Genomic DNA, 18,897 nt, shown 5'->3' with positions numbered 1-18,897 from the left:
GTCAGAAACGGAGCTTTGAAAGGGCATATCTGCATTCCTACAGCAAGTTCAAAACAATGACAAAAGTGGCCACGTGACTTAAGGGGATTATGGGACTTTTCCACAGGGCAATCAGAGCGCAGTAATGCAACACCTCATTCACACTGGTGCTGTAGCGCTCCAGTGGGGGTGCAGCAAACGTTATTCCTCTCACTGAGGTGGAGTACCAGGAGCGCTGTAGCCATGGAATCAGAGTGCTCTACGTGTCTTGCCAGTGTGGATAGGGAGTGAGCTAGGGTACCCAAGGCTCCTTTATTGCGCTGTAACTTGCAAGTATAGCCAAGTCCCTAGGTATACTGTGGTATAGCTACACTGGTGCAGACTTCCCCACCCCAAGTGTAAACTGACCTTTACATTGCAGGTTTAGGACAAGATGACAAGTGGTAAGGTTGGTTGCACCTGCTATGTTGCTACACTGCAGATTGCTGTTCAGCACTATATCTGTGGCTCAACTATTCCCCACCTCCCAAAGCTGAAGTGTTATAATAACCCCTCTTCTTTCCACTGTTCTTTCAATATAATCTGACGACGGCAGCAAATAACGCTCCAAAATACACCACATTCAGAAAACATAACTTTATTATTAGTTGCAATATACATTGTATTCCTTTAAAGAATCCTAAACTTGTACACACTTTTCCCACTGAAAATACATGTATGCACGTGTATATATTGTATTAAACCGGAGCACAATGGAATGACAGGCTCAGAAATTACTTGGAAAAATAAGTGATCTCTACAGGTTTATGTTGACAGTGTGCTAAGGTGACCAATATAAAAAGAGCAGGCTAAATAGAAAACTGTGTGCATTACACATTATGAGTGTAGTCTTTCGATGCTATGCTTGGTACAGGTGGTATATACAGTAGTTACAGATTACTATTGCTCGGTCATAAATGCATTCTATTCTCAGAGGGAAACTATCCTCGTTTGCATCAGCAGAGCAATCTGGAAGTTCATAAGGCCAGCAATGCTCCCCTTCAAGTGTCCCTGGGATTTGAAAATAAAGATTTAAATTACATTTCCATTGGTGGCAGATCTGTGCTGCTAATGAAGTTGCTCAGGAAAGGATTTCCACTAGGGCCTGGTGGAGACTAAATGTGCCAGTTTAAATCAGTTTGGACCTGTGGCAGTGGATCAACTAGAGCAGCAAGAGTTTAAATGTGGGGCAGATCCCTAATTGCTATCAATCTGTGTAGCACAAATGACCTCACTAGAATTATATTGATTTACACCTGCATCTTGGAGTCTATATTCAACAGAACAATCATTTACACCAGCTGAGGGTCTGGCTCTGTTTCTAATTAAACAATGAGATTTGAGTTCTATTCAAGTCTTTTAGAAACTAGCCCTCAATTTCTCAGCTAGGTCTTCCCAAGGCCCAATTTCCCAAAAGATAGTGCTCCTGAAAATTGTCTGAAAGCAGCAGCAAGCTCAGCTGTGTCAAATGTCATCCGAACATTTTATTTTCAAACACAGTTTCCCCTGCCTGGGTGACCTCGCTGAGCTTAGCTGGGCAGAAGGACAGGTTTTCTTTTCATCATAAATTGTTTTCTTCTTATATATTGCTTCCAAGCTCAGGAGGAAAGCAGCTGTCTCTCAGGTTAAAGAACAGAACTGATCAAAGGCACTGACCCCAGGCCTTCCTATGGCCACATACAGGTTCTAAGGAGCAGCAGGGCTGTGCCCATCACGCTGTAGGGTTAGTTCTTTTTTTCAAGTGCTTGTTCATTTAAGATTCTCTCCTCTCTCCTCAAAAGAGCTCAGCACTCAACTAATTCTGCTCCAATTTAAGTCAATGGTAGCAGACTCAGGACAACATGGTGTGCTTTTGAAAATCATACCTTCTAATCACCTCTTTTTTTATTTATAAAATACTTCTAGTACTCCCCATATTACCCTAGCACACATCCCTGTGTGATTACACCTATCCTAATGCATGCTCGAGGCCTAAGAGGTAGGCAGGGTCTCCCACTACTGTAATGTCTCCATGCTCCCCATCTCATGGTTACTGTGTGTGGGAGGGACTGACCTATAGGAGAACAATGCAGCAACAAGTTCTTGAGCGTGCAATGCCTGAGCTTCATCTTGCGTTGATACCCAAAAGCCATTGTAGGGGATTTACAGTTGGTGGTGGTAGCAGTTGATTGGCTGGAACAGGGTTTTAAATTCAAGTCCAGCTGAACTGCTGAGATCTACAATGATTTCTCAGATTGCAGCCAGGAAGCCAGAGCTGTACAAATGCCAGAGCCAATCTGTAAAGAACAGCATTTCTGATTAGATGCACTACACAGTTGCAAGCACAAAGGTGACTTCCATTAACTTCTCAAACCCTTATTAAAGAACAAGTCTGAGCTCATGAAAGTCAGTCTCTGATGCTTATTGTTATTGCACAAGGTTACCTTTCCTGAGTCCTGCCAGAACGGGTTTCAAGGGGAAGTGAAATATTGGTGTAACAGTGGTACATTGCCTTACAAGCCACTGAAGCAGCAGCAATCTCTCATGATGGGAATACTACCCTATTCTCCTCCAGGCCAGAGTTGGAAAGGGAGCAGCGAGGACCTGTGATAGCTCCAGCTGCTGTATAATGCCTGTATAGGACACATGCCCCCTCTACAGTGAGAGCCATGGAGGATACTTGCTTTTCCCTGTGGTGAAATGCTTCCACCATCTTCTGCAGAACTTTCATGGACTTTTTGTTGGAATGCCTAAGGGAGTGGGAGGAAAAAGCTAAACTCCCTCCTGCATGTGGGCAGAGGCCTGTTACTAAGGGCATGTCTGCATGGGGCATTGCTTGGCAAAATTATCCTGGTACAATTATACCAGTATAACTGATCTAAGAATGTCCACTGGTATAACTGTGTGTACACTTGTATGTTTAAACACAGAGTTTATACAGGCATAACCACAGTGGTATAACAGTATAGTTCTGGCAGTAGATTTCCCCGTGTAGAAGAGCTGTAATCCAACTACCAGAAGAAAAGCTAACAGGCTGATGCAAGCTCACTTGCCATGTGAGTGAGTTTTCACATGGAAAGTTCTCCTAGAAGTCCTCCTCTAGCCTTGCCGGTATGAAAGACCAGTCAGCTCTGGCACTTGGATCTGTAGCTTTCAACCAGTATCAGAATCTGCTGGATTTACAAACTTTCTGGTGGCAGCTGTCCTTGTGGTAGTTCATTAATATCCTTGTGTACAGCTTGTTCTATGTAGCCCCAATATTCAGATACAGATGTTTGGCTACCTAGTGTGCTCTATGATCTGCTTTTAACTGCCTACCTACCTCTCATGATCCTTCATTGCCACCCAGCTAAGACACGGCTGCTAAATCTAGGAGAATCACCCAAGAAATGACCATTTCACAGAATTAGAAGAGCTTGCAGGGGAACCTAATAACATTATGAGGCTCTTAGTAAATAAGTGGACTGTGAGGGTACATGTCAGCCATCTCAATGCCCTTCCCTTCACTAGATGTTCTGAGCTTGACTAGCATTTCTGGCCATCTCCAGCTGATGAGGGGGAAAGGCCAAATGATTGCTGTAGAATAGTTATGAGAGGAATGGACCATGGTGGAACAACCTTGCCATGGCTACCACAGTGCAGGGGTGAGGACAGTTAGCTCCTTCTTCAAACTCTGCTCCCTTCCTCAGTGACAGCTCTCTAAGCCGCCAAGATACACATCATATAGTATATTAACATTTCCTCTTAAATAAAATTTTGACTTTACATCTTAAGTATCAGTAGCACAAGTAATTTTTTTTAAAAAAGCAGCCCCTAGGAATATTTACAGAGTAGCTCCTCTTGCAGAGGGGAGAGGGTTTGGTATTTGGAAGTCACATGGTTTGTGTGTGCTCAGTAGGTTTTAAGTATCTTATTCTACATTAGTCCTTCTCCTCTGTGAACTCTGCTCTGGTGCTGGGAATTAAAGAGCTGTTAAACAAGTCTTTCTAGAGTGCAAACTGGTAGGCTAGGTCCCTACCCTTCAGACCTCATGTGCTAAAAGAGGTTGCTTCAAATTGGTTTGACCTAGAAAATTAGCTTTTCACCTTCAAGTACGGAATTATTCCTCTCTCCCCATCCCCAAGCTTTCTTTGCTAACTCTCTCTAGTGTTCCCTTCTCAAGGATAAAGACTTCTTATACAGTATGTTCCCCAACTGCGGGAGCAGGGAAAGGGACCGTACTCCGCAGGAGTAGAAACAGAGTGAAATGAAAGATGCAGAACTACTGAACATTCCAAAGATTATTGCAGAATAAAAACAGCCTTGGCACATCAGGAATTCCAGAGAAAACAAAACATGGGTGGTGGTGGTAGTGGGGATTTTCTGAACAGGAGTCTTGTAGTACAATAACCAATCTGGAAAGTTTTCAGTGACAACTTCTGCTGCCATATCCCCCTTTACTGCTTTAGGGCAATGGCCTCTTTAAATGACTGAGTGGTGTGTCCCTCCTATGTGAATGTCCTAAGAGTCCCTCTAAGTTAAATCTTTTCCAGAGAGACTTTTTAAAAACAAATGAACGAACAAACAAAAACTTCCATCCCCAGAAGACCATTGAGAAGGTAACAAGGCGGCTTAAGTGTGGCTGGGTCCTCCAGCTGCTGAGACCTTCTGACCAATCCATGTTAGTATTTCCTTAAACACAGCAGTGCTGACCTCAGGCAGCTCTTTATGGAGAGCATGATAGGCCTCGTCATACACCTGCAATCAGAGAAAGAACACAGGTTCAGACAAAACCCCCAAGAACAAAGCAGCCCTTAGGTCCCACTCACCAGTGCCTGCAGTCCTGACATGCCCTGCACATGTCTCGTCGGTATTCCTGTATTTCTTAGACATGGTGAATGATGAAAATTAAGGGACGCCACCAACTTGAGTTCTAGTCTGGTTCAGCAAGGGAGATAACCTGGGAAATCCTGTTTCACACTTGTCCTCCCTGCACAGGTTTGAGGTGTTGCAATCACAATTCCTTCTCCTCCTGCAGTTCTTTATGCTCCCCTCTCCATGTGGGGAAGACTCACCAACAGGAGAATGTGACATATGATCACAGATTCAAAAATGGCCTCTGATTTTGGATTCCTGACTTGAGACAACTTTCTTCAGCAGTGCTGAGCACCTGAAGCACTGACTGACTTCAGCTGGAGTTGGGAGTGCTCATCGCCTTTGGAAAAACCAGGTTCCAGGGCCCAGAGCCACAAAACTATTTAGACACCTAAACTCATTTGATGCTTAAGTTTCCAGGTACTAGTTCCTTCTATGCTTAGGCTTTGGCCTCTGGGCATTTGCACTGCTGTCTCACTCTAGGCCTCCGTCCACCTAGCTCCTGCCTGAGCCCTGGAGCAACTCACCAGCTGGGGAAGGTGGGTGTTTGGCTGTCTAAGTCGCATGCAGGACCTGACCCTGTAGGTGGCCTCTGAGTACTTGATCCTGAATTTCCCACCTCCTAGGTAGGCAGCCTAATCACTGGACCTCAAAGTCGTTCTCCCCGCCTCCCTCTCTTTCTCTGGCGCAATGATTGTTCCACTGTGAATAAAGACTTAAATAGTCATTGGGCCAGAGAGAGACAGTGAGAATAACTCTGTAGTCCAGTGATTAGGGCACCCAACAGGGAGGAGGGGAGAGCCAGGCTCCAGTCCCCCTGCTCCCACCATTCTCTTTGATTATCTATCCATAGTGGAAGAACTTCAAGAGGAGAGAGTGCCCCATGCTGCTCCACACCCTCTGTTGCAAGGGGAGTTTAATAGTGCAAACTCTGGAGATGGCAGTGATGTTATCAAACCTAAACCCGCCGTGCCCAAGCAGAACATTCCTTTGCCTAGTGCCCTCTAGTAAGGGAATCAAAGCCATGCAGACCTATTGTCACTCTTATTTTAATCCCTATACAGTGTGTATGCTGAGAAGCACAAGTCTCTTGCGAGAGCTGCTTTCATGCACGTAAGCAGTGGATATAAACATTCCCTCAGAGTCTCACACCCGCCTTCCCGATCCGTGTATCCAGTGAGCCAACTGTAGCCTATCAAGCTTGCAACCCAACGAGAGGCAGGAAATATTAATCACACCCTTGGTGTGTAAATGCAACGGGAGGCGTTCCTGCAACCCCGTGTGTAATTCCACTCTTTTGATGCCTGGTATAGTTATTTTTCTGACCACAAAAGCTTTTGCTTGGTCTCCCCATCTCCCTTTCAAGCTCACTCATGTGCTAACAATTGGTTAATCAGCTGTGTGCTCTCTCCAAATGAGCAGATGGGGAATGGCTTTTGTTCAGTTGCTTTTGGAACGTTCTCGCTGTACCTTTATGCCGTGAGGTGGGCTTGGCGTGAAAGCACCCTGCCCTGTTGCAGAGTTTGGGGGCCCTGGGTTACCTGGTTAGGAGCCCAATCCTATGTGCCAAGTTCTTTCAACTCCCTTGGGTGTTCAGCACCTCCCAGAATCGGACACTTGCCCATGCTCTGCACTCTGTCAACTGCACCTGGCACCTGTTCTGGCAGTGACTCAGTCAAATCCTTAACCCTACACTGAGCAAAGCAGAGGCTGATATGCTCAACATTACACCCTTCAAATACAAGAAGCAAGGTGACCTTCAGTGTTTTGTCTTGACTCTGCACGGTGTCCATCAGTAAGTAGGAACCTTTGATGTCGCAGAGCTTGTCGGGCAAACCATGTAGCACCAGGACTGGCAGAGTCAATTTAGGCAGGGATCGCTCTATTTTGGCAACGGCATTCATCAGCTGGATGACAAAGGAGATCTTCATGCCCCCATGGTAGACCAGGGGGTCTGAGGTGTAAGATTCAACCTATTGGGAGGTGGGGTGGAGAAAAATCATTGTCAGCAACAGTCTGTTCTGAAAATGCAAGGCAGAGTCCTTCATGTGTGATGAGTCTGTTACTGTCTATTGTTTATGCTACCCATTTCCCACCCTCAGTTGGCTCCTGTGCCATTTCACCCTCGGTCGGAGTAGTCCATTATTTTTTGTCAAAGGTCCAAATTTCTTGGTCAAGGTATAGTCAAGGTCCAGACTCCAGAGAAAATAATAAAAATAATAAATAAATAGATTTTGAGGTCCTTTCAAAAGTGCCTGGTGGTCTGAATTGGCCCATGATCTGCCTATTGACTACCCCTGCCCTACAATAATAACCCCAGTTAGCAGCCAGCGCCCATCACCTCTTGTGCAACTGGAAACTGTGCTACTCCAAACTCCTCTCTTACACCACTGAAAAATGTTTGAGTCAAAAATGCTGGGGCAGGCAAACAAGCAGCATCAGTCAATTACTTTGCCCAAGGGAGCTCCTTTCTGCACTTACTCATGCTCTGCCCTGGTCTCTTACCACTCAGAAGAAGCCTTTTTCCCCCCCTAGGCAGTTTTTCATTCTGCTTTATTGCAAAGATGGTATTGATACAAACGATTCCTGAGTACCAGTTCTGACTCTGATGCTGAGTGGCCCTGCCATGAGTCACTTTATCTCTTTCCCTCAGTTTCCCCGTCTGCAAAATGGGGATAAAGATATTTACTTGTCTCGGAGGAGGGTTGAAGGTACTGATTAGCTCCTGCTTCCAAAGCATTACTAAGATGAGGAGCTCTGTGCTGGTGTTGAGTGTGTATGTGGAGATGGTGCCTGCAAAGATGATGGGTCTCGACAAGTCATGCTGCCTTGAGGCCAATGGAGGCTGCTCTGCTCAAGTTGGAGCATTGCCTGTTGGGGCCTGTAGTCTTCATGGGCCACCCCTCTGCATTAAAGATGAAGGTAACTTCAATCTGCACACTCTATGCGCTCACTATGTATGGGCCTTGAGCTCCTGATTGGGCAAAGTTTTCCTAGTTTAAACTATGACATAAAGTGCCAGTAGTGTCTCTCCCGCCCCACCAAAAAAAAAACAAAACACCAAACCCAAAAAACCACATACCCCAGCACTTCACTTGCAAATTTTTATCCTTCTCTTATGAGCTGGCTAAGAGCAGAGAGTCAGCATGAAAAACCTGAAGTGATGAGAGTGCTGAAAACGAGACACTGGACTAATCAGCACAGGGTCTGGGAGCTAGGAACGGATAGTTACTGCATTAGGCATATCTACAGTAAATATTTGTATGCTGTATATAGAGAAACGAGCGTTGGCAGCCTACGCAGGCTTTACCAGCTAAGTCTCTGCCAGAGCGTTTTGATTATAGGTGAATCCCTGGCACAGCTGCCGATTCCTCTAAGTCTGATGTGGTTTTTTAAAAAAATTAATCATTTATTTGTAGGTTGGCTGAAGGAAGCCTCATTTTTCTTCTCTAAGGCAGCGTTTCCCACAGGGTGGGTCCTGAGCCACCAGTGGGTCACAGGAAGGTTCTAGATGGATCGCCACATCCAGGGCTGGATTAACCAATCACTGGGTCCTGGACCAAAGCAAACATACACTTCTCCTAGCTCAGTGTGGAGGGGAGACCCCACTGGGGGGGAGGGGGTGTTCGAAAGCAAGCCTGCCCTGCTGTCACCCCGCACCAATAGCGCCTGCCCTGTGGGCCTAGGCATCGCTCCCCACTCTGGGCGTTGAGACCTAGTGCATGAGGTCGCAGCGCCACTCGGGCTTCGCACGGCTGCCTCTCCATGATGAAAGGGCAGCCAGGCCAAACTGGGTGATGCTGCACTCGTGTGTGGCAGGTTGCCATGCTCTCAGCAGGGAGCTACACCTAGCCCTGTGGGACAGGAACCATTGCTGTTGGCTCTGTGTGGGGCAGGCTTGCTTTTGTATACCCTTGGCCTCCTCTCCTCTCTGCACCAGGTCATGATTAGGCGGGTAATGCCAGGGTGGAGGGTGCCTATGTGTAATGATGGGTCCTACAAAAAGCAGTTGGTGGATTAGTATGAGACCATTCAAAAATAGCCCCTCTCCCCCGCTCTGGTAACAGTTCAATAGACACCAAAGTACAATGAATTCTTTGGCAGCTGACATGCCCCTTGTAAAATCAGTCAATTACAAAGATAGTTATTCTAACCGACGAAGTGTTTTTAAATGTGCCCGTTGCACCCTGCGCTAATTCCAATGAGCACACAGGTTAGTCTAAACTCCCTCCTTACTGTGCTTACACAGAGACCACATCTGAGCATTAGAAGGCTCAGAGATCGATTCTCTGCCCCATCCGGTCTCTTTGACAGGCTCAGGTGGCACAAAGGGAGTGGAAACCATCGCCCTTGTTCTGGATACCGCCCATGTGCGGGGTGGGGGGAGGGGAGTCCCCAGTGGATGTAGAGCCAGCCTCCCTCCCCACCACTCTTAGCACAAGAGGCGTGTTGGGGAAGGGATGGAATGGCTAGGACACAATGCACTCCAGCAGTCCCTAGTTGGTGGGTGGTCCTTAGAGGAGCATAGCCAGCAGGCACAAGTTAGAGTGGCCCTTAGGCTGTGCTAATCTTTGCCAGGGCTAGCCCAGAGAATCGGGGAGATGTAATTAGCTACCTGATGCCCCCTGCTTGGCTGGCCCAAGTGCTGGAGAGAATCCGCCATCAGTATCCAACTCAGGAGCAGCTCCTCTACTCATTCGTTGATTGAGCCTAATTCCATAGATTATTTTAGCAGGGCGATTATTTTCCTTTCCTTCCCCTAGCTGAGTTCTCATGAACTAAACAGTCTAAGGGTATGTCTACACTGCACTTTTGTCAGTAAAACTTTTGTCAATCCGGGGTTTGAAAAAATACCCCCCAACTGACAAAAGTTTACTGATGGAAAGCACTGGAGTGGACAGCGCGTTGTTGGTGGGAGATCTTATTTTGCTGGCCTGAGAGCTCTCTCCTGCAGGCAAAGAGTGGCTGCCCAGGAGACCTTACAGCGGCACAGCTATGCCACTGTAAGGTACACAATGTAGACCTAGCCTAAGAAGAACCCTCATTCTCTGCTGTGCTAATGGTCTGGAAGGTGATTACAGACTTGGCCAGAGAGAGAAGTCTTACTTGGAGCCCTGAAGCTCACCAAACTTGGGCTCTGGGTGACTCTTGGAGAGAGCAGGCTTCATAGGAATGGTCCGGCCACTGAGACATCCATGCTGCAGAGCTTGGAGAGCTCAGCCCCAGGAATGGAGAAGAGTGACCCACATTGCACCAGTCCTGATGGATTATAGGAAACGAGAGCGAATCAGTCAGATCGCTAGGTCCCTGCCCATTTACTTGTGAATGTTGAACTGGTTGTTCCAGAGGCGAGCCTCTGATTGGATTAATTAAGAGCGCCAGCATCCATGTGACTTCACTGGTAGTATGGGATCCTTTTCCTGACCATGATGGTGCAGTCTGGCTTCTCCTCTGGAATCACTTAAACTTCTTTCAAACAGCATACTCTGCTGGAGACAGCAAAGGGTCTCTTTTAGAGCCCTGCACAGGACTATTTTTTAATCTCGCTCCTGCTATTATGGCAGCGGGTCCTGCAAGACCCATAGGATTCCAGACCCGCTGCAGGGCTCTAGTCTATTTCCCCTGCCATGGCAGGTCCATAATCCCCATTAAACTCAAGTTATGGGCATGCTGGAGTAGACCCTGAAGTGAGGGGCAGTTACTGGAGGGGAGACAAATGCAGTATGGGTCCTCTCATCCTGATGACACACCCACCCTGAGGGTCTGAGACCTAGCCCCTGGGAAATGCTTGGAAGATCCCACTAGGGAGGTGAAATGCTGGCTGAGGTTGAGCTGTCAGGGCCTGATCCGAGGAGTGGTAAGCATCCTCGACTCCCAGAGAAGTCATAGAATATCAGGGTTGGAAGGGACCTCAGGAGGTCATCTAGTCCAACCCCCTGCTCAGAGTAGGACCAATCCACAGACAGACTTTTGCCCCAGATCCCTAAATGGCCCCCTCAAGGATTGACCTCACAACCCCTCAGTCAGTATCCACATAGACTGTTCAGTGCCTGGAAGTCTTCTCTAGAACAGCTCTGAGGTTGCACCATGGCTGCTGTAGTACTTCTAACCTCCTCTGCATCCCCTGCAGGAGGGCAGCCTTTTTCAGTGGGACTACACTCTCGTGAGATACAGCCCTGCTCATTTTAAATATCTGTCCTGTTCTGTAAACTGTCTCACTCCCGAGAGGGGCTGCCTTTCATGAGAAGAAACCGCCCTGCCTGTGAACGGGCTCATGGAAAAAGTTACACTTTGGCTTCTGGAACACCCAGTGCATCTAATTTTGTCAACTCTCACTTTAGCAGCTGGTAACCTGACATTTTCACCCAAACCTCTTGACTTTTCATCTGCAATTTAAACAAAAGCACAGGGTTCCTCTGGCTACTTAGCAACTGGCTTCAGCCTAATCTGGGAGTTATTTGTTTGGAGCTGTGTCACAGCACTGCACTAAGGCAACACAGCTTTGAGGGTTTTGTTTTTGTTTTTTTTTACTGAAAGCAACAGATGAAGGACTCCGGGAAAAAAATCAAGAGGGGTGGGTGGCTGGATTGACAGACGTTGCCTTCCCATGGAGTAAAATAATGTAGATTAATTCATATGAGCTGCCCCCTTCCCCGCCCCCGTGTAGTGCCATAAATGCCAAGAGATGGCCTAATGGGTTTCTTCCTTATTTTCTCCCCCGCCCCGCCCCAAACAAGGAATTTTTAGCTACTGAACAGCAGACAAATCTTTTTTGTGTAGACGGGGGGTGAGGGGATCTTTGAGAATGGTCGACATTGTGAGAGGGATAAAAAAAAAGCTAGTGGAAAAACAATCCTTATCAGAAAGTTAATGATCTTGTGCATGGGGCGAATGTACTGCACAGGGCATGTCTTGGTGAAAGGAGGAGGAAAAAGGGAGAAGGCTTTATCTTGAGCCTTCAAAAGAAGATAGAGAAAAGGGGAAACCCTTCCACTGTGCAGCAGGGCAGCTCGTAATAGGGCAGAGGATGAGGTTTAAAGAAATGTTCTCTAGAATGCTGGGTGTGCTGAGGATTAGTTGTAGGGAGGGATAAGAGAAACTGGGGTGACCTTCCAGGCTCCGCATCACTCTGTCCACCTCAGTCTCTGCTCTTGTTTCTTAACACTCCCCCCTTGCCCACCTTCACTCTGCCAGTGAATCCTGACTCATCTCTTCCTTTGTGCCTTCTCCTACTCTCATGTCTGCACTCTCTGTCTGTTTAGGAAACCGTGGGTCCCCTCTGCCTCCTTCCTCTGTTTCCTGTTCTTCTTTCATCCTTAGTTACAGCTAGCAGGGCCCCGCTTTCCAGGATAGATACCTTGGACAGTGTCTGCACAGTGGATCTGGTCTAAATATTTGGATCAGGTTCAGTCCATTGATCCTTTCCAGCCCTGGCTCAGGGGGGGTCTGCAGAATCCATCACAACGGCCACCTGTTTTTTTTAAAAGATTCTCTTCAAGACAGAACCATCCACCAGGTCTCCTAGTGCATTTGGTGTTGCCCATCTATTTAGACCAGTGGTCCCCAACGCATGGCGCCCACGGGGCATTTATGTGCGCCTGCCTATTGACAAAGGAGTGCTTCCGCTGGACGGCCCACCGCCGAGGAGCATGGCCGCTGGACAACCAGACGCCGAAATGCCGCCGAGAAGCAGCAACGCCTAGAAGTGTCGTCGCCGAAATGCTGCTGTTTCTCGGCAGCATTTCGGCGGTGACGCTTCTTGATGATGCCAGTTCTCAGCAGCATTTCGGTGGCTGGTCATTCGGCATCCGCCACACTCTTCTGGGAACATGAATATGCTATTGCAACAGAAAGGTTGGGGACCACTGATTTAGACTGTAAGCTCTTCTGGGCAGGGGCTGCATCTTTCCTTTCCATCTTGCACAACACTAAGCATGCTGTAACAATATTTAGCACGTTCTTAGCATCTTCCATCTGAGGACAAACCCCTTCAAAGTAGGTATTTTTACAACCATTTAACAGATGGATAAACTTTGGCACAGTGAGTTTAAGTAGTCACATAATAAGTCAGTGACAGAACCAGGCTGGGAAACCCAGGAGTCCCTGCTGTAACAGCCATGGCACGTTGTCTCCTAATATATAGGCTGTAGCTTTGATAGATCTTTTACTTTATAAACCTGGTACCACTTATCCTTTACAACCTAGGAATATAATTCTTCCTTCATATGACTTTATTGTTCCTCTTCTCTCCTCTGTTATTACTTACACAAAGAATTATTGGTAACACCTTCAATATGATGGAACACTAGCAAGTACGATGGTGTTCCTATAATAATGTCAACTGACCGTATTTATTTATTTACCTATGTATATTTTGTACATCTTTGTTATGATAAGGCTTACCAAAATATCTGAGGACATATACATTACAAAGTGGACGTATACTAATGCTTTCTATGTTGGTTCTTATACTGTGTCCAGTATCATGGAATTGCTGCATTTGCCCTATCTAATTCTCTCTTCTCTAGCTGAAAAATCTCAAAGAGCTTTTCAGTTGTGATGTTTTTAACCCAGTGAAGTATTAATCCCCTTTCAGAGGCAAGGAAACTGAGGCACAGAAAGAATAAGTCACTTGACCAGAAAATCTGTGTCAGAGCTAGGTACAGAACCCAGGCATCCATGTTGTTTATCCACAATACCAGTCTTCCTTCCAGTTTACCTAAAGGGCAATTTGGCAAGTTGAATGTGCAAAAAAAAGTTGTGTACTGTACTTTAAATACGTATTAACACCCTCTTTGCTCCTTATCTAAGTCAGACAGCATTCTGATGTCAGCATGGACAGGGACCTGCCCAGCCACCCACAGCTGGGGGATTTATTCGCATCTATTTAAAATAAGAATCTAGCTCATCTAGCCAGTCAGAGACATTTGAAAAATTACAGCATGCCTCGGGGGCACGTGGGCTGCCACAGAAGTAAGCATTCACTACACTTACAAAGCGCTCCTGCTTTTTAGAGACCCTCGGGTGCCATCTTCTGTCATTCCAATTTATCTTAGAAATGAACTAAAATCCTGATTTGTGATCCCTTTCCAGACACAGCTGTTTCATTCACTTTTTTCCCTCCTCAGCAGTGCAAATACAAACCTAACCCCACATGTGGCTGTTTTGTTCTGAAAGGTGTGGGAGCCTTTTTAGTTGTGCGGCTGCAGCAGTTGCCAAGCAGTGGTTTTACCACTATTGCTGAACCAGGTAGTCTATAAGCAGGAGGAGGGGTGTTGCTTTTCCACACAGTAGCCTGGTCCCACAAGTCAGTCTAGACAAGGCAAAAATGGGGGCCTACAATTCACAATGGTAGAAGCTCTAATTAGTTAGTTACAGTGGTTAAAAGATGGGGCAGGGACCATCTTTGTACAGCACCTAGCACCATGTGGTCCTGCTCTATGACTGGAGTTCCTAGCCACTATCTCAGTACAATACAAATAATAGTCAGTGTAGCTGAGACTCAAGCATCTTTGCTACTGTATTTGTGTGAAAAGCAGATTCAGACAACATGATCTTCAAAGTGTCTGAGCTCTGTTTAAACTATAGCTTCTATCACTGCTGCCCCCTTGGAGCTGCACTTGGTGGTGAATTATGGGTCCCATTTTTTTTTTTGCCATAGTGACCATCACACAGCCCAGATCTTAGATCTCCTGCCCAGAACAGGACATGGATGCAGAGTGCACCAAACTGGTGACTGAATGGTTCCAGACTGGACTAGTCAGCTTATGAGCCAAATTTTCTGTTGGTGAAAATGGGCACAGATATTGGCTGTAAGGGCATTTCACCTACTTCCACTAGCAGAGAATTTGGCTCGAGGTGTTTAGCCCCATTACAGAGGGCCAGCGGTGGGGCTATGTACCACCATTCCAATGCCTTAAAATGATATTCATACATTATTAGGGTTGGAAGGGACCTCAGGTGATCATCTAGTCCAACCCCCTGGTCAAAGCAGGACCAATCCCCAAATTGCCCCCTTGAGGATTGAATTTACAACCCTGGGTTTAGCAGGCCAATGCTCAAACCCCTGAGCTATCCCTTAACATCCTCACCTCCTTTTTGTTCCGGGAAACCACATTTGGGTCTATAGCTCCCAGCGTCAGATTTGGTAGAACAAAGTTGAGCACTTTAGCTGCAAAAACCTGTGGGAAATGAATGAAATGAATTAACTGGGAAGCAAGGAGAAGAAATATGTGAGCCAAAGCCTCAGCTGGCATAAACTGGCATAACATAGCACCACTGAAGTCAATAGAGTGTCCCCACTTGACACAGGCTAGGGATCTGGCCCTATGGTTACAAAACTGTCACGAAACCAAAGAATTTGGATATCCAGCGGCATCAATTACAAGAATGGGCACAATACTATGAAATACTCACAACCGTCCTGATACTACACTCTGCATTTCTTCCCCTTGCAGATGAGAGATCAAGTCAATGTGGGAAAGGCCTGGCTTAAGCAGCCTGCTAAGGGTCATTGTTTTATGAAGCTGGTGGTATCGCTGCTGCTGCTGCCCCTTCCTACCATCACTCAGTTCTGATTTCAGGCTGCAGAACTTAAGTGATATTCTGTGCAATTTACAGTACTTGCCTAGGCTGGACTCTCTTTGCTAAGCACATTCTCCAGGGAGTCTGCAAATAAACAACAGTAAAATGTGTATGCATTGACTGAGGAAATCTATCACTCGCTTGTCTTCTGGGAATCAAACACAAACGTTCAGCAGCCTGAGCTTGAAAACACTAGCATGAGAAAGAACATCCTTTATTTCAGTAGCATTCCACAATCCCTGCCCCCAATGCAAGATTCTTATCTGATCTTTGATATCTGTCTTCTAATTAAGTGGTCATTGCTTAGAAAAGATGACAATGTGCAATTAGCCTTTGTACTATCTTACTGTATTCACAGATACTACCTGCAAGATTAATTTGTAATCTGCATACTCTGCTTGTGTTTGAAAGCATAGACTGTAATCCATTACACAGGATTGTCTGATACTCTTGTATCAAAGATACTATCCAAAGGAAAATTACTAGGCTGAAATTTGAGTTCTCCAACAGTAGGAAGCAGTGAAGGCTCATAGTAAATATCAAGGAGATCCCATTCCTAGGGGGATATGTAAATAATGTAACTTTCACCTTGTACACTGAATACCCCATTGGTACTCCAACCCCATGAGCCAAATTCATCTTCACTGAGGTCAATGAAGTTGCACCAGGAATGAATTTGTCACCATGGGTATAAATACAAGTTCATAACTTCTGATAAGATTCCTACCTAGGGATGGAGCGAATTTCCTCTGGCTTTCTTTTATTTAAGATACATTGTTATTACCTGCTCTCTCTGTGTGTATATTTATTTACACCCTCATGAGGGGAGTCTTGCAAAGAAAGAGTAAATCTGAATTTTCCCACATGTGAGCACATACTACTCTAATGAGGCTCACTTTTTGTTGTCTTGGCTCCACACACTTATGGTTACCTAATCTTTAGAACATAAGAACAGCAATACTGGGTCAGACCAAAGGTCCATCTAGTCCAATATCCTGTCTTCCAAAAGTGCCCAGTGCCAGGTGCCACAGAGGGAATGAACAGGACAGTTAATCATCAAGTGATCCCTCCCCTGTTGCCCATGCCCAGCTTCTAACAAACAGAGGCTAGGGACACCATCCCTGCCCATCCTGGCTAATAGCCGTTGGTGGACCTATTCTTCATGAATTTATCTAGTTCTTTTTTGAACCCTGTTATAGTCTTGGTCTTCACAACATTCTCTGGCAAGGAGTACCACAGGTTGACTGTGTGTTGTGTGAAAAAATACTTCCTTTTGTTAGTTTTAAACCTGCTGCCTATTAATTTCATTTGGTGGCTCCTAGTTCTTGTGTTATGAGAAGGAGTAAATAAAATAATAAATAATAATAATTGGAGATATACCAATCTCCTAGAACTGGAAGGGACCTTGAAAGGTCATGGAGTCCAGCCCCCTGCCTTCACTAGCAGGACCAATTTTTGCCCCAGAACCCTTCACAGCCCTGGGTTTAGCAGGCCAATTCTCAAACCACTGAGCTATTCCTCCCCCTTCCTTATTTACTTTCTCTACACCAGTCATGATTTTACAGACCTTTATCATATCTCCCCTTAGTAATCTCTTTTCCAAGCTGAAAAGTCCCAGTCTTATTAATCTCCCCTCATATTCTTCTTTGACCTTCTTAATTATATTTTTACACTTCATTTGCCAGAGTTTATTCTCCTTTCTATTTTCCTCACTACGAGTTAACTTCCATTTTTTAAAGGATGCTTTTTTGCCTCTCACTGCTTCTTTTACATTGTTGTTTAGCCACAATTGTTGGCTCTTTTTTGGTTCTCTGACGATGTTTTTTAATTTGGGGTATACATTTAAGTTGAGCCTCTATTATGGTGGCTTTAAAAAGTTTCCATGCGGCTTGCAGGGCTTTTACTTTTGGAGCTGTACCTTTTAATTTCTGTGTAATAACCACCTCATTTTTGTGTAGTTCCTGTTTCTGAAATAAAATGCTATGGTGTTGGGCTGCTGTTGTGTTTTCCCCACCACAGGGATGTTAAATTTAATTATATTATGGTCACTATTACCAAGCGGTCCAGCTATATTCACCTCTTGGACCTGATCCTGTGCTTCACTTAGGACTAAAACAAGAATTGCGTCTCCTCTTGTGGGTTCCAGGACTTGCTGCTCCAAGAAGCAGTGATTTAAGGTGTCAAGAACCTTTATCTTTGCATCCTGTCCTGAGGTTGGTACATGCTCTGGACATGTTCTCAAAGCTTTCACACATTTCTGGAACCCTCGCCAACTTGAGTCAATAGCAACAAACCAGAACAGAAATAGAGTGGGCCTGGTTCTGATCTCACGCACCTCCAGTTTTACACCGGTGCAGCTCACTGACTTCAGTGGAGTTACTCCTCATTTACAACTGCATGAGTGAAGAATCAGGCCGTGTGTGTATGTATGTTTGTGCATGTGCACATACCTACATCCTGTGTGTGTGCATATATACAAATATTACTTATGCACAGATACAACTAATCTTATGGTCAAAATGACTGACTGACAGTGATAAGGAGGTACTCGGACACCGTCCCCATAAGGAATTTCAGATATATGTGAAAAGCCACATTACCCGTGTACATTTAGTGTAGGGGGCATCAGTCAATACAGCTTATAGCTCAACAATTCTAAGAGCCAAGTTCGTTGCCACTGGAAAAATAATCTTTCATGTTATAAACCTGAGCTTCCAGGGTCAAAAGGTTCCAATGCGGCATCACTGATTTTGTGAGGGCCATGGTGATGGTCTATAACACAATGGGCTTTTCATTAAAAATACTGTGTTGTTAAACACCCTAGCCACATTTGATAGCTGAAGTTTTGATCTCCTAACGGATTTGAAGCAGCAGGTGATGCAATATGGATTATTTAGGGAGTGGTTGGCAGGCCAGACTCAATAAAATGGAGAAGACGGTAATGAGGCAGTTTTGGTCTGGGATAAAATAGAAGTGCACAGTACATCCATTCAGGCATAGCAAACCATTCAATCTTACCCTTGTCCACCCCAGTCTGTAAGAGACAGATCCCAGATTGAGATGGAAAAAGGTGTTTTGAGTCTGAGGGCTTGCTACACACCAGTCCGTATGGGTTTTTAACTAGAAGTGTGCTTTAAAACTGATTTCATTAACCGAGTGCAAAAGGCTTTGCGGGAACGCCTAAACCAATATATACTGGTCTTATATTGATTTATCCTAACTTGATTAGGAACAGGTTTAAGCTAAACTGAAACAAACCACGCTTAAATCAAAATAAGAGTGTCTACACAGGGGTTTACCCCAGTTCAACTACATCATTTTAAAAACAGATTTAGTTAAAGTTAAGCAAACCAGTGAAATTATACTGTGTGAAAATAAGGCCTGAGTGATCAGAGAAGTTGTAACAAGAAGTTTATTGGGACCAGCCACAAAGAAAAGTGAATGGCTCTGGTCACTAAAGGC

The 18,897-nt window shown here is 45.4% G+C and overlaps 1 protein-coding gene across 3 annotated transcripts in view; it reads right to left on the bottom strand.

Annotated features, from left to right (window-relative positions):
• Nucleotides 1–600: 600 nt before the first annotated feature.
• Nucleotides 601–18,897, bottom strand: part of MGLL (monoglyceride lipase) — a 111,041-nt gene continuing 92,744 nt past the window's right edge. For all 3 annotated transcript variants that reach the window (XM_032802728.2, XM_032802726.2, XM_075073153.1), the window contains exons 6-8: nt 14,943–15,032; nt 6,609–6,824; nt 601–4,734 (exon numbers count right to left, since the gene is read on the bottom strand). In XM_032802728.2, coding sequence (XP_032658619.1) covers nt 4,609–4,734; nt 6,609–6,824; nt 14,943–15,032 — 432 coding nt within the window. In that variant the 3' untranslated portion in view covers nt 601–4,608. The remainder of the gene's footprint in view (nt 4,735–6,608; nt 6,825–14,942; nt 15,033–18,897) is intronic.

The sequence above is a fragment of the Chelonoidis abingdonii genome, chromosome 17, assembly GCF_003597395.2.
Source record: "Chelonoidis abingdonii isolate Lonesome George chromosome 17, CheloAbing_2.0, whole genome shotgun sequence".
Taxonomy (NCBI): Eukaryota; Metazoa; Chordata; order Testudines; family Testudinidae; genus Chelonoidis; species Chelonoidis abingdonii.
This window is presented reverse-complemented; position numbering and strand designations above follow the sequence as displayed.